This window comes from Octopus bimaculoides, chromosome 4, assembly GCF_046866305.1.
Source record: "Octopus bimaculoides isolate indiv1 chromosome 4, ASM4686630v1, whole genome shotgun sequence".
Classification (NCBI taxonomy): Eukaryota; Metazoa; Mollusca; class Cephalopoda; order Octopoda; family Octopodidae; genus Octopus; species Octopus bimaculoides.
The window spans coordinates 95,175,190-95,189,623 of NC_142931.1; the positions used below are offsets into that span (position 1 = coordinate 95,175,190).

At 36.8% G+C, this 14,434-nt stretch overlaps 1 protein-coding gene across 4 annotated transcripts in view; it reads right to left on the reverse strand.

The window, feature by feature from the left end:
• The window catches only part of LOC106872494 (SLIT-ROBO Rho GTPase-activating protein 1-like), a 654,858-nt gene that overhangs the window by 214,080 nt on the left and 426,344 nt on the right, over positions 1-14,434 (reverse strand). For all 4 annotated transcript variants that reach the window (XM_089351041.1, XM_089351043.1, XM_089351040.1 and 1 more), the window contains one exon: positions 2,503-2,565. In XM_089351041.1, the coding sequence (XP_089207167.1) occupies positions 2,503-2,565 (63 nt within the window). The remainder of the gene's footprint in view (positions 1-2,502; positions 2,566-14,434) is intronic.

The window sequence follows — 14,434 nt, forward strand, 5'->3', positions numbered from 1 at the left end:
ATGTTATGTTTAGAAGTGATGCATGTTACTAGAATTTCTGATTTGAGTTGAATATATTGACCAAGCTATTACTGGTCACAATGCATTTACTATCTTTCTTGATTGTGCCATTGTTGCCCATCATGTCCTAAATCATCTTCCCATCATCATGGAGGCCTTCCAAATATCCATCCATTATTTGTGAACCTTGTGATATACCTGGTCCAGTGGAACTTGTGCTTTCAGTATTCTGTGATCATATCATTCACTCTACTTTGTTCTGAAGTTATTTCATTTTGAATATGCTCTTGTAATGATATTCCTAGTATGGAGCTTCCATGTCCCTATGTGTTGTAGCCAACTGATGTTTTTCATCTTGCACTTGCATATTCAAATCATGCAATAAAAGTACCTCTGTACTATAAATATTATTAATACCACATATTTAATGGCTATGTTTTGTTTAAATGTCAGAAGTACCTCTGTACTATAAATATTAATATTATACATTTAATGGCTATGTGTTGTTTAGATGCCAGACGTTGTAGTCTTTTTTGTTCAAGGCAGTGATAAGCCACAAATACAGTGAAATATGGTTTCTGCTACTCTCATGCTTTCTAGGGAACTTTTGTTTTATCTAGCTTTCAAGTATAAAGTGTTTTTAACACTATATGTCTTTAATCCTTTAGGATTTAAACTGGTCATAACCAGTTCAAATATTCTCCTATTTTATGCTCAAACCAGTCAGACCTGGCCTTTCACATATACACTTCAGTGTCATTCTAAAAATATACAATCATATCAAAATTTTGAAGGTATGACATAATACCTGATTAATTCAAAACAGTGTGAATAAATAAGCATTACATTTGACAGAATAACCTGAATGGTAAAGATTAACTCTTTTGATACTAACCTACCTAAAACCACCTCTGGCCCTGCAGTACAAATGTCTTGTTTTCAAAAGTTCTGAATTAAAATCTTCCACCAAACCTTAGTCACAATTTATATTCCTAACACTAGCTTAATGATAACTAAGTTATTTTACTAAATTCTTTAATGATAACTAAGTTATTTTACTAAATTCAAAATTAATTGAAAGAAACAGAGCATCTCAACATAAATATGGTAACAAAAGGGGTTTTTTCTAAACTAAAAACCACAGCTTCTGATAGTGTTTATATTATAGAGCTGCATTAATTCCATAATTTCAATTTATACTACAGATACGACACCATTGCAAATCGAAAAATAGTTTAGACACTATATACTTTAGACAAATTTTCTTATTTCATCTCAGAAGTGAGACGAGTGTGTGGCATTGATAAGCCATAAATATAGCAAAATACAGTATCTGCTGTTCTTGTGAGCACTACTTAGGCAATTCTGTTTTACCTACCTCTGATGTGTATTAAGTTTCTTAACACTATACATCTTTAAAGGGATTCCTCCAGGATGAAAAAGTATGTGACAGATAATGCTCATGTATATAAGTATCATCATCAAATTCCCTTAACTGGGTCAGCCTGCCACTGATCTCTGTTGTCTGTCATGAAGGGTGGCAGTGTTGAAACTTGTCCAGTCCTTGATGTTGTCAGACCAAAATTATCCCTGTCTGCTTTGTTGACTTGCTGCCTGACAAAGCTGTTCATTTTGTGTCCTTTGCATGGGATGCGTAGCAGCCTTCTGAAGCTTCATTCATGTTGCATGCTTTGCCAGTATGCTTCCCACATGAATGTCATAGCTATACTTAAACATATACACCATAGGAATATATAATACAATGATATAAAACCAATGTAAAGCCTGCTATCTTAAAGATAGTGTGTTTCCACTTATATATATGGACACACACAATTCACACGAAAAGATTAGTAGCCAAGATATCTATGTCAAACTTTACCTTGTAAAATGTTAATAAATATTGACTTTACTAAAAAGAATTCAATAATCCTTCAGCCAGGAAGTTTAATGATGGTTCCTTTCCATTAGAACCCTATGGAAGAGGTTCTTCAGGACTCTGTCCTTACAATCCTCCCAGGAATAGTGGACAGAAAAAATGGAAGGATAGATAATCCTTCAGTTTAACGTTAAGCTTATATATGTCACATGACATCAAAAACACATATATATAAATACACCCACATATAGACATGTGATGTAGTGGGTTAGTTAAAAAGCCTATTTGGTCTTTGTTGCCACTAAACTTTAAGCACTCTAATAAGTAGCTAACTTCAGCCTGATTTGTTGCCAGCCCAGCACACTGTCACTACTACATTATCCAAGAATAGTAATGCTCATGCATATATGCACACACACAGGTATGTAAGATGGCCTTTGGTATGGTTTCTGTAAATCAACTTTCACTCACAAGGCAGAAAACCCTTGACATAAGTATCAATTTCAGGAACCATGCGGTTGCAAAGGAAACTTCTTAACCACCACACCATGCTTGCACCTGTGTGATAAAATTAGTGAAGAAAAAACAAATTTAAAAAGAGAAATTGATGTTAAAACACTTACATTTTGCAATTCATGAAGAACTTTCAAAATATCTTCATGACTTTCAATTCCAACTTCTCGACACTGAAGAAAAAGAACAAAACTTACATTAGAGAAAGCCTCTATCTTAAAAATGAAATAAATATTTGAGATAATGATCATGTCAATACTATTCACCTACTGTAGTGAGTGAAAAATATTCTTCGGGTCAATATTTGCTTATTTTGTGACCAATTTTATACTCTCAAACTAATCCATTCTTTAATTAAGTTAAATACAATTAAGTTTATTGAAAAGGTCCAGTGTACTGAGATGTTAATAGAAAATTGGTTGAGTATAAAAGAAAAAGTTAATATAGAATATGTGCTCAAAAATAGCAGAACAATGTATAGATGCAACTTCTATGTAGTAAAGTTTCCTCAATACTATATTATTTTGCTTTAGTTGTACTTCAATAAGAGAAATCCAATTCTGTGAAGCCTGTCAAAATTGGCACAATAGGAAAAAAACTTGTAAAGCAAAAAGTGGTAAAATTGAAAAGAGAGTAATGTCTGATATCAATTTTAAATCACTGCCTCTACTTTTTGAAATACAGTTTAGTATAGTTCAGCTTTCTAAAAGAGATCCAAATAAGAAGAATTTAATTCTGAAAGCCTCCTCAAAATTGATACCTTGGAAAAACTTGTGGGGTAAAAAGTTGTCAAATCAAAAAGGGAGTAAGGCTTAAACTAGTATATCTCTGTTATTTTAGAAAAGCAATCGATATAATTAAACTTTCTTGAATGATTTGAGTCAAGGGAATCTAATTCTGAAAGCCCTGTCAAAGTGGTACAGTAGGGGAAAAAAACTTAGGGGCTAAAAGAAGTCAATTTTGATGGTGGTCAACAGGGCACTAAACTATAGTTCTACCTCTGTGTGTGTGTGTGTGTGTGTGTGTGTGTGTGTGTGTGCGTGCACAGACTCAAACACATACAAGTAATATATAAAGTAAACAATAGGATCTGAGTAAAATAGTGATTTGCATCAACAATTAGTAAGTATAAACAACTGAAAAGAGGAAGAAATTGGAGGTGGACAGGTCGAAAACAGACTTCACTACTTTTTCTATTTTCATTTCAAAGTTTTGTGGAGAATCCTGTTTCAACAAGAGATTATGATTTAGCCCCCAAAACAGTTTTGCAAATTTTCAAATCCCACCCCTTTATGTTTTGTTTTTGAAATATTTTAGGTGGAAAATTCCACATGTGAAAATAGAGATTACGATTTTGGAAAAGAAAGTTTTTAAAAAAATTTCAATTTTGTTAAACTCCCTCTTTCCCCATCTAAGCTCTTGGAGCACAATCAATATTCTGGAAGTTACTAAATTTCACCACTCATTTTTGCATGCATGGATGCTTGTCACACCAGCAAATGAAATGAGAAAGGCTGCAATATAATGGCTTGACATGCTTAAAATCTCTGAAATATACCTTTATCCAAAATTTTTAACATCAACTTTTCCTCTGGCTATTAAAATAATACCCGCCACACATGTAGATGCCTGCTGAACTAGCAGATGATATGAAGGAGAGCTCAATGCAATTGCTTGACATGTTAGAAATAACAATCAAAGCTCTGACAGATAATTGTTTTCCAGCATTTTATTTTTTAAAATAATCACTTTGTCTAACTTTCAGAATAATGACATTCGACCCAAAGAAATGTGGAATGCATCAGTAGTTATTCTAACTTGCCCAACCAAGCTACACCGAAAATAACTGGTAATTTTGCCATCTATATAATTGTATTTTCTTCATTATAGTGTTTTAAATGTTTCAAATCATCTCTACAAACCAATGCAAAAGTTCAAACTGAAACTGAAGCTGAATTATTGTCTTGGGCTTCAGCCCAAGCCAATAATTTAATGTGGTTGTGCTAAGTTAACGATTCATTATTTTTCTCAACTGATGCATCTTCATAGATTCTAATAGACTAGAAATTGGTTCCTGCTTCCAACAAAAAGATGTTCCCTACCACTATGGTGAGAGTTGATTTCTTTTCTTTTTCATGTTTTCTATTTATGTTTTATTGCTGTTGTTAACTGTATCAAGTTATTTACTTATTTATAGTAGGAGAGGATGACTACAAGGAGATTTGGATGTGGTTTTTAGCAAACTGAGTATCTGCATCTAGACTTCATCCTGAAATAAAAGAGTCAAAATTATTCAATTAATATTTTTTGTTTTTACTATAGCCACAAGGCTTTAAATTTGGGGTAGAGAGGCTAGTCGATTACATCAACCCTAGTGCTCGACTGGCACTTATTTTATCAACACCAAAAAGATGAAAGGTGAAGTTGACTTTATTTGAACTCAGAATGTAAAGAGCTAGAAGAAATGCTGCTCAGGACTTTGACATGCTAATGATTCTGTCAGCTTGCTGGCTTAATAATAGTACTGAGGATTACTAAACTCAGAAGATACTGTTAATACTCTAATACTGGGTTTGAAAAATTATATTGGGCAGAGTAAAGAGAGAATACTATAAGCAGTCAGAGATACCAAAAAAGTGGCTGAAACAGTAGGAGAATTCAAAGAGAAAAGGAAGAACAACAGAACAAAGAAATGGAATTACATAGTCAATTCATGCAACAAACCAACAATGTTGAAAGTAAAGAATACTGGCTCTGTCTGATGGACGGAAACTTGAAATGAAATGAGAGACCAAAATTATAGCCACTCAAGAACAAACTGTTAGAATAAATCTAATAAACACAAAGATTGACAAAACTCAGTCAGACAGCAAATGTAGGATCTACAGAAAAATCAATCACCTCCTGAGTGAGTGCAATAACCTAGCACAAAAGGAGTACAAGCACAGGCATCATTGTGTAGGCAAAAGAATGCATTGGGGTGTTAGCTGAGTGCATGGCTTCAAAATAACAGAAAAGTAGTATGAATACAAAAATGATTATAGAGGACAAAATAAACAAATAGCATACGATCTTAGATCTTGCAATTCACTATGATAGCAAAGTAGATAGCAAAGAAACTGAAAAAACTGAGAAATATCAGGATTCAGTCAGAGAGCTGAGGAAACCATGGAAGACTAAACACTCAAAGTTACTGAAAGAGATTGCTATTGGAACCTGTATTGTCACCCTGCAGAAAAGCATCATTACTATATTCTGCAAGAATCCTAAAGAAGATTCTTGAGATTTGAGGAGATTTGTTGTCAACAAACCTTCAAAATAAAATATCTACTAAATTAGCATGCACTAATGTAGTAGTAGTAGTCCTTTCTACTATAGGCACAAGGCCTGAAATTTGGGGGTGGGGAGGAAACTAATTGATTACATTGATCCCAGTGTTTTACTGGTGCTTATGATTCTGCCAGCACCACTTTAATAATAATAGTAACAACGGTTTCAAGACCAGCAAGTTTGAGGGGAAAGGGCAAATAGATTACATTGATTTTGCTACTTGACTGGTACAAAAGAATGAAAGAAAGTGGCATTTGAAGTCAGAGCATAAAGACAAAATTCCACAAAGCTAACAATTCTTCTAGCTTGCCACCTTAATGAAAATGATAATAATAATAATTTCTTTTATTTGTCACTAATCCTCTATTTATTGCTAAAGCAGAATATCCAACCATCCTTTTACCTGACTGGTAGAGGAATGTGACTGCCTGACAGCATTCTAGGTGCCAAGCACCCAGTTTCAGTCTTTTTTTTCACCCAGGACATCAACTTTGTCAAGGAGACACAACCTGAGCCCATGTCTGTGCATCAGAAGCCATAGTATGCTTAATCTGCCACTGAGGGTGTGCTGGCAGCAAACTGACCACTTGATCATTGCAACACATCCTTTCCACAAGAAATTAAATGAAAGATTTACAGCCTGGGGCAGGACATGACAGTCAGGTGATAAACGATAATGGAGATGATGTAGGTATTTACCCCCACTGCCCAACCTTTCAGAGACAATTTCCATGTAAGGCTTGCCACCCTGTTCATTACCTCATTCCAGTTCTTATCCACTTGGAGGTCGAGATTGAACCAGACCCGATCAGTTTCACTGGTCTGTCAGTCCAGCATCTGATGATGCTATCCAACAGTATCAACCTACTTCTTCAGGTGCCCAGCCTCAAGTCCAATAACTTGTTGGCATTGATTTTAGCACTTGCAATCAACACATATTCCTTTAGAATGGTGCCGATCATTTCCACTTTGGAGGTATCTGACATCATGCCGGTGACATCATCTGCATATGCCTACACTGCCCTCATGTTCCAGTTCAAAGTAATCCAACTTCTGCAGCAGTGGCTAGAGAGCCAGTACATACAGAAAAGAGGACAGTGGGCAGCCCTGATGGAGTGAGTGTGTGATGCTAAATGGTTCCAGTAGGTAGTTGTTTTCTTTGAGCACCAAGCAGGTGCTGCTGTGCATTGCAATGATCCAACCTCTGAAATGGGTCTAAAAATTGACCGCTTTCAGGACAGCTTCCAAGTAATAATGGTCATCCCTACTCAGGCATCAGTCTATCAACCGGTGTCTCTAGGTGAAGTCGTACTGCCATGTGGTGGATCTTTCTTTTGCAGTGCTTCTTCCCTGTTTGTTGATTTTTGTGATGGCTCAAACAAAGAAACAGCATGCTTCTGTGAAATTCTGTGAATAAATAAGCATTACATTTGACAGAATAACCTGAATGGTAAAGGTTAACCCTTTTGATACTAACCTACCTAAAACTGCCTTTGGCTCTGCAGTACAAATGTCAGGGTGACCTTTGACCTCCCAAACAAATGAAAACATCACAAAAAGTCATGAACTGATCTTGGAGCATCGCTTCTCTGAACAGTTGATGAACTAGCTGATATGACTGGTGTGTCCTGGAGTTCCTACCAACAAATTTTGAGCGAAAGATTGCCAGTGAAAAGAGTTGCAGCAAAATTTGTCCCTTACTTGCTCACAGAAGACGAAAAGCAGTCATGACTGAATGTATGACATCATGTACCCAATCTTGCTCTCTGTGACTTTTTTTTTATTCTCCTGAATGAAAAATGTCCTTAAAGGAAAACATTTTGCAGATGAGGAAGAGGTGAAGAAAACAACGACAGAGGCGTTAAAAGGCATCACTTTGCAAGAGTTCCAGGACTGCTTTGAACAGTGGAAAACATGCCTCAACCGATGTATCTATACTATAATGGAGAAAGCTGCTTATTAATTAGGTATGTAACAATTACTAAAAGTACTAAAAGAAAGCAATTATTAAAGAGTTGACCATCTGGAAATCATCATCATCATTTATAAATTCATGTTCTAAAAATTTTCCTATAATTTCGATTTCTCAAGTTTCTTGAATTTTTTTAACTCCATTTTCTCACAAATTTAGATATTCGTTGCATTCACTGCGTCCAATTCACAAATTTAAATATTCATTGCATTCACTGCGGCATATTCCATATTTCCAAAGTCCCTCGCGTTCTCTTTTAAGTTTTTGTTCGCTATTTGGAAAACTGACAGTTTATTTTATTAATGTATATGTAATTTATTAGTTATTATTCTATTAATGTATACTTAATTAATCATTTACTGAATTAAAATTTTTTAAATACCCGTATAATTTTTGAATGCGGAATAGCTGTGAGAGGAGCCTAGAAAATTGGGTAATTACTATTAGAAGACGAGGAGGAAAAAAAGTTATTGACAGGCACTCAAAACTTGCACTTATTCAGAGTCTCCAAACACTCTGTACCACTAAGCCAGTATATACAGAAACAAGTAGAACAAGTAACTTCAACAGTGACATACTCATACACACACATAGATACATATACACACAAATGAAAGGCAATGAATGTGTGTGTGAGTGTGTGTTTGCTGTTAAAACATTGTGTTGCATTACTTTTGCAAAGTTTTGTCAGTGAACAGGTTGCGGTTTCAAATCGAAGAAAATATTTTGACACAAATGAAATTTTAATGCTGAAGTGAAATTGGTAGTACTTAAATACAGAGGTCCCTTAATGGTACTACTTAAATACGGGTGTTACATACAAAACATTTTAAATGTACACTGTATGGACGTGTAATGACACCCTAACACTAAAAACTAACCCTCCACTTCATATTGCTACATAGATGCAACAGGACCTCTGTATTTAAATAATGCTGTGAAACTAATGGTTTCTGTGTGTTCTTGAATGGGTTACAAACATCTATGCTGTAATTGTTTTTATTTCAGCACATGATCTCAGATTAAGTCACTTGCTATGCAAGTACATCACCATAATTTTTTTAAATCACTGTTGATAAATGCGAGCAATGACCTTCTCAGGCTCTCCAATATTTTAATTTCTAAACAGAGACAATTGGGGGCAGCGAGTGGAGTTGCAAAAAACTCATAATTTCTCAAATTTTCTTTTTTATAGCATATAAATGTATTTATGGGGAAGAAATATTGAAAAACATCAATACATGCGAGTGTGATAAAGAAACGAGGAAGCTTGTCTTTGGATAAACAACAGCCAAATCGCCACTAAATCAATCACTTTTCCCTCTTAAAATATTAACAATTAAAAAATTTTTTTTTACTGAAAATGCTCTTCCCATGGCTTTGAAGTGCAAAGCAAAAATTGGCCAAAATAGGTCCGGAGTGGGATGATGATGGAAAGGGTGTAAAGAACAATGAGTTTACAAAACTTTTTTTATAAAAAAGTTATGGTTTAAAAAAATGAAGAAAATGCCTGAAAAAATTTGCCCGTAAATTTCTTTATAATCATACTCTATGCCATTTGAAAGTGATTTGTATAAATTTTCATTAAAAGATAGCCATCTTCCCGAAAGTTATGAGGGAAAAAAACTCTTCTCTCCTCCCTCTTGGAAAAATTCTTTCTTATAAATCCCTATATACTCTGAAGACACAACAACTAAGTGGTATTTGTAGAAAAATTTTGCTAAAAAGTATCCATTTTTCTGGATATCACGAGGCAATAAAAAAAGGGGTATATACATCTGTAGTAATGCCTTTTATTTATACAATTTTTTCACTTCATGCTTATTTCATTCATTGTTTGCAATGATATCTCTCCTCCCTCTCTCTCTCTCTCTTATACACACACTGCAAAGATTACAGAAGGGCTGCTGAATTGAAACCTCTATCTTGCTTTGAGAGGAAGGTAAAACTTGACAAACTACTTCTCCCTCTGTTGTTGGACTACTGTGATGTTTGTTTTAAGAAGAAAGATTATGACTGTGATAAAATAATGAAAGCAATACTTACTAAGCCAGTGAGCACTATTATACAAAGAAATAATTACAGTTCTGTTATTATTATTATTCAGGTCACTGCCTGGAATAAACTCAGAATCTTGGGGTTAGTAGCCCGCGCTTTTAACCACTATGCCATATGCCCGTGGGCATATGGTGTAGTGGTTCAGAGCACGGGCTACTATCCCCAAGATTCCGAGTTTGATTCCAAGCAGTAACCTGAATAATAATAATAATAATAATAATAATAATAATAATAATAATAATAATAATAATAATGATAATAATAATAACATCAAAAAATATCTCAGGAATGAGAACCCAGGTTCGAAATTTCCCCAAAACACCTGATGAAGGCTGGAGGGTATATCAGCCGAAATGTTGTGTTAACAACAAACAAGATGAGGACAAATATCCGTCAAATGTAAATAATTTAAAGAAATAATTAGACGTAAAATTATTAGAATTGGGAATCAAATGTGAAAATATTATCAAGGGGCTAGCAGAAAACTGCCCAGAGGGTGGTCTTTCTGCTAGTTGCTTCTAATGGAGAATACTTTGAAGGCAATAAAAGTGTAAACATGTAAAACTAAGTGAATAAAATAATATTGCAAAATTCCGCTTTCTTTCATGAACCTCCTCATATATATAGGTGTGTATGTGTGTATATATATAATACAGTCCACATATAGATAATATTGATTATAATAACAATAACATTACAGTAATAATAGTAACAACAGTAGTAATAATAATTATAATAACAATAATGACACAAATATAAATGCAAATGGAAATATTCCTATCATAAAATCTGATGTATATAATGGCAATAACACTAATACTAAACTTATTGGAATAAATACTAACTATAAGAAAATCTCATATAAAAATATAAATAGTAATAAAAATAAGACTAAGAATTATGGAGATGTACTTGCATAGCAAGTGACCTGATCTGAGATCGTGTGCTGAAGCAAAAACAATTGCAGCATAGAAGGTGTTTTTAAATGGCTTATAAACACCTTCCACGCTGCAACTGTAAGACTAAGAATAAAAATGAAATACTTGATAGAAATAATTGTAATTATAATTAGAATTACAATAATAATAGCAAGGGTAAAAACTCAGATAGAACTAACACTAAACTGGACTGTAGTTTGAAGGTTAAGATTATAAAGGAAAATCACACCTGATAATAAAAATAAATATATACCTAATAAATATAAAACAGGCAATAATACCCACTTTTAATAGAAATGATAAGTTATCTAATAATAATATACGGTTGATTTTTGCCTTTTGCAATGCAAATTAAAAGTAACTTGATAAAATCAATCCTTTCAATTATTAACAAGCATTTTAATAATAGGAATAGATATCATGAAATTATCAATAGTAAAACAATTAATATTGGATATAATTTAACCCATGACTTTGCAACTATTATATCTTCTATAAATAATAGGAAATTAGATATATTCTACTTGAATAGAAGTAATTCTAACAGGAATAGTAATAATAGTAATATTCTAAACCTCACTGTAATTAACCCTAATACCAATAATAACACACTTCTGCTGAACAGCACCAGTACTTACTATACGGTCCATCTACGTAACATTCCTAATAATAATAATACATATAATAGTTGTGATTGTAGGATTAAAAGTAATTGCTTATTTAAAAACACATGTATGCATAAAAGCATAATATATCAATGCACTCTAACAGCACAGGGAATGACAAATTCTTATATTGGAGCTACACAAAATGAGGTTAAAAAACGTATTGCCACTCATACTTTCAGGAATAAATATAAATCTAACTCTACACGACTAAGTAAATTTATTTGGGAATTAAAAGATAGGAAAATACAGTACGATTTGAAACATGAAATACTTTCCTCGGCACCTTCTTATTAAATTAATATGAAAAAATGTCTTTTATGCTTAAATGAAAAATTATATATTCTCTCTGCAAAATACCCTATTTTTAATCTCAGAGATGAATACCATGCCCCTTGCATACACATGACTAAATTTGTATTTTCAAAATATGGATAAAATATTATATAGCTATTCTTATTCCTTATACTAACATGCATGTTTAAATTATATAACAGCTAACTTACACCTTTCCCTTACTGCTTTATGGTATGTAAACCCCTCTTAAAGGTTCCCATTTTATATTTAATCTTTACCATGTATATATATATATATATATATATATATATATATATATATATATATATATGGGAGAATATACAAATAATAATAACAGACGAGGAAAGGTGGTGTAAATAACAAAAGTATATATTAGTATGATGCTCGGGAATACGGAAAGTCTTTGACGTTTCGAGCTACGCTCTTCAACAGAAAGAATACGGAGACAAGGAGAAAAACACGGAGAAAAAAAATTGAATAGTGTTCAGTCAACGGTCAATCATAATAATGGCCGATCATAACAATGACTGACCGGAAGTTAGAAATTCTTATTTCAGGAGAGCTAAGAAAGGGGGAGATAACAAACGGTGATCGGGGACGAGGGGCTGTGTGTGGGAGGTAGAATGCTGGTGATCTTGACGTATGTAGTGTGAAAATGGGGAAGGGAGAAGGGGAGAAAGGGAGTTAGTAGTTGGTCAGTTGTAGTGTGTGCGTGGTGTGATGCTAGGGTATTGGTGTGGTGTGCATGGTGTGATGCTAGGGTATTGGTGTGGTGTGATATGAGAGTGCTGGGAGGTGGGGAAGGCATGGGTGGAGTGTGGGTTAGGCTTAGGGTGGGGTAGAGGTAGGGGTCTGTGGGTAGGGGTCTGTGGGTAGGGGTGGGTGGTGGGTGTAAGGAATTGGATGGGGTGGAGTGGGAAGGTAGAGTAGGAGTGTGTTGGGGTGTGGTGGGATGAGCTTATGAGAGGGTGTTGACAAGGAGGGAGAAGGGGAAGGTGGATGTAAGAGAGGGGGAAGATGGGTATGGGAGGGGAGAGGAAGAGAGGAGAGAGGGTGGGTATAGGAGAGGGAAGGTGGATTAAGAGAGGAGGAAGGTGGGTATGGGGGGAGAGAAAGAGGGGAAGGTGGGTATGGGGGGAAGAAAGAGAGTGAGAGAGAGGGAAGAGGGGTATGGGGGGAGAAAGGGGGAGGGGTGGGGGGGAATGGGGGGGGGGAGAGGAAGAGAAAGAGAGTGAGAGAGGGAAGAGGGGTATGGGGGGAGAAAGGGAGGAAGAGAAAGAGAGTGAGAGAGAGGGGAAGAGAGTGAGAGAGTAAGGGTGAGAGAGTAAGAGAGTAAGGGTGAGAGAGTAAGAGAGTAAGAGTGTAGAGAGTAGGAGAGTAAGAGTGTAGAGAGTAAGAGTGAGAGAGGGGGGAGTACGAGAGAAGAGAGTGAGAGAGAGTAAGAGAGAGGAGAGAAAGAGTAGGGGTGAAGAGAAGTGGGAGTGGAGAGAAGTATGAAGAGAGGTGAAGAGACATACAAAGAAGTAGGAATCGGAGCAGGAGGTGGGGGAGGGGAGAGATGGGTGGTAGGAGGGAGGGTGGGGGAGAGAGACAGGAGGAGGGGGTTAGATGAAGAGTGGAGGGGAGTTGAGCCCATGTGGCGCAAAGGAGCGAAGATAGAAGATTAATCCCTGTTCACGGCGCAAACGGGAGTCCGGATGGCCCCTGTGCATGGACAATCCAAACACAGACAGGTGTTGCCGCAAGGAGTGGCCGGCAGAACGGAAGTTGCGTGACACCGGGGTGTCATTGCCGACGTTGATATCTTGGAGGTGTTCTGCGAATCGGTCGGCCAGGCGGCGCCCCGTTTGTCCGATGTACAGGGATTGGCATAGAGAGCAGGAGAGGCAATATATGATGTTGGTAGACGTGCAGGTGAAGGAGTCGGTGATGCGATAGGGTCGGTGATGGGTGCTGGTGAGGAGGGTGGTGTTGGAGAGGTAAGGGCAAGTGCGGCAGCGTGGGCGGGAGCAGGGGAACGAGCCAGGTTGGGAGGTTGGGTTGGGGAAGAAGCTGTGGACCAAGAGGTCCCGTAGGTTGTGGGCTCGTTTGAAGGAGGGGAGGGGTCGATTAGGGAAGATCTGGGAGGTGGAGGGGTCGGACTGGAGGCGCCGAAAAGCTCGGACAATGGAGCGTTGGAGGGGTAGGGTGGTAGGAAAGGGGAAAAGGGAGGTGGGAAACGGCAGGGCGGGTTCGGGGGGAGAGAGCAGATGCACGGTCCACAGAACGTGCTCTGGCAAGGGCGGTGTGGATGGTGGTGGGTGGATATCCACGCAGGCTAAAGTGGTGAGCCATGAGTTGAGACTGAGTCTCAAAGTCATGGCTGTCGCTACAAAGTCTGCGTAGACGGAGGAATTGGGAATAGGGGATAGGTGGGAGGAGGAGAAGTTGAGATAGGAGTGTGAGTCTGTGTGTTTGTAGTGGATGGAGGTGCTAAGGGCGGAGTGGAGGATGCTGACCGAAATGTCGAGAAAGGGGACAGAGGTGTCAGAGACAGTACAGGAGAAGTGGAGGGCAGGATGGAAAGACTGAATGAAAGAGAGGAACGAGTCAAGATGTTCGCGGGAGAGTGAGGTGGCACCGATACAGTCGTCGATATACCGACCGTATAGTTCGGGAGTGGGACCAGCGAAACTGGAGAATATTTGGGCCTCAACATAACCAACGAAGAGGTTCGCGTAGTTGGGGCCCATTCTCGTCCCCATGGCCACTCCCGAGAATT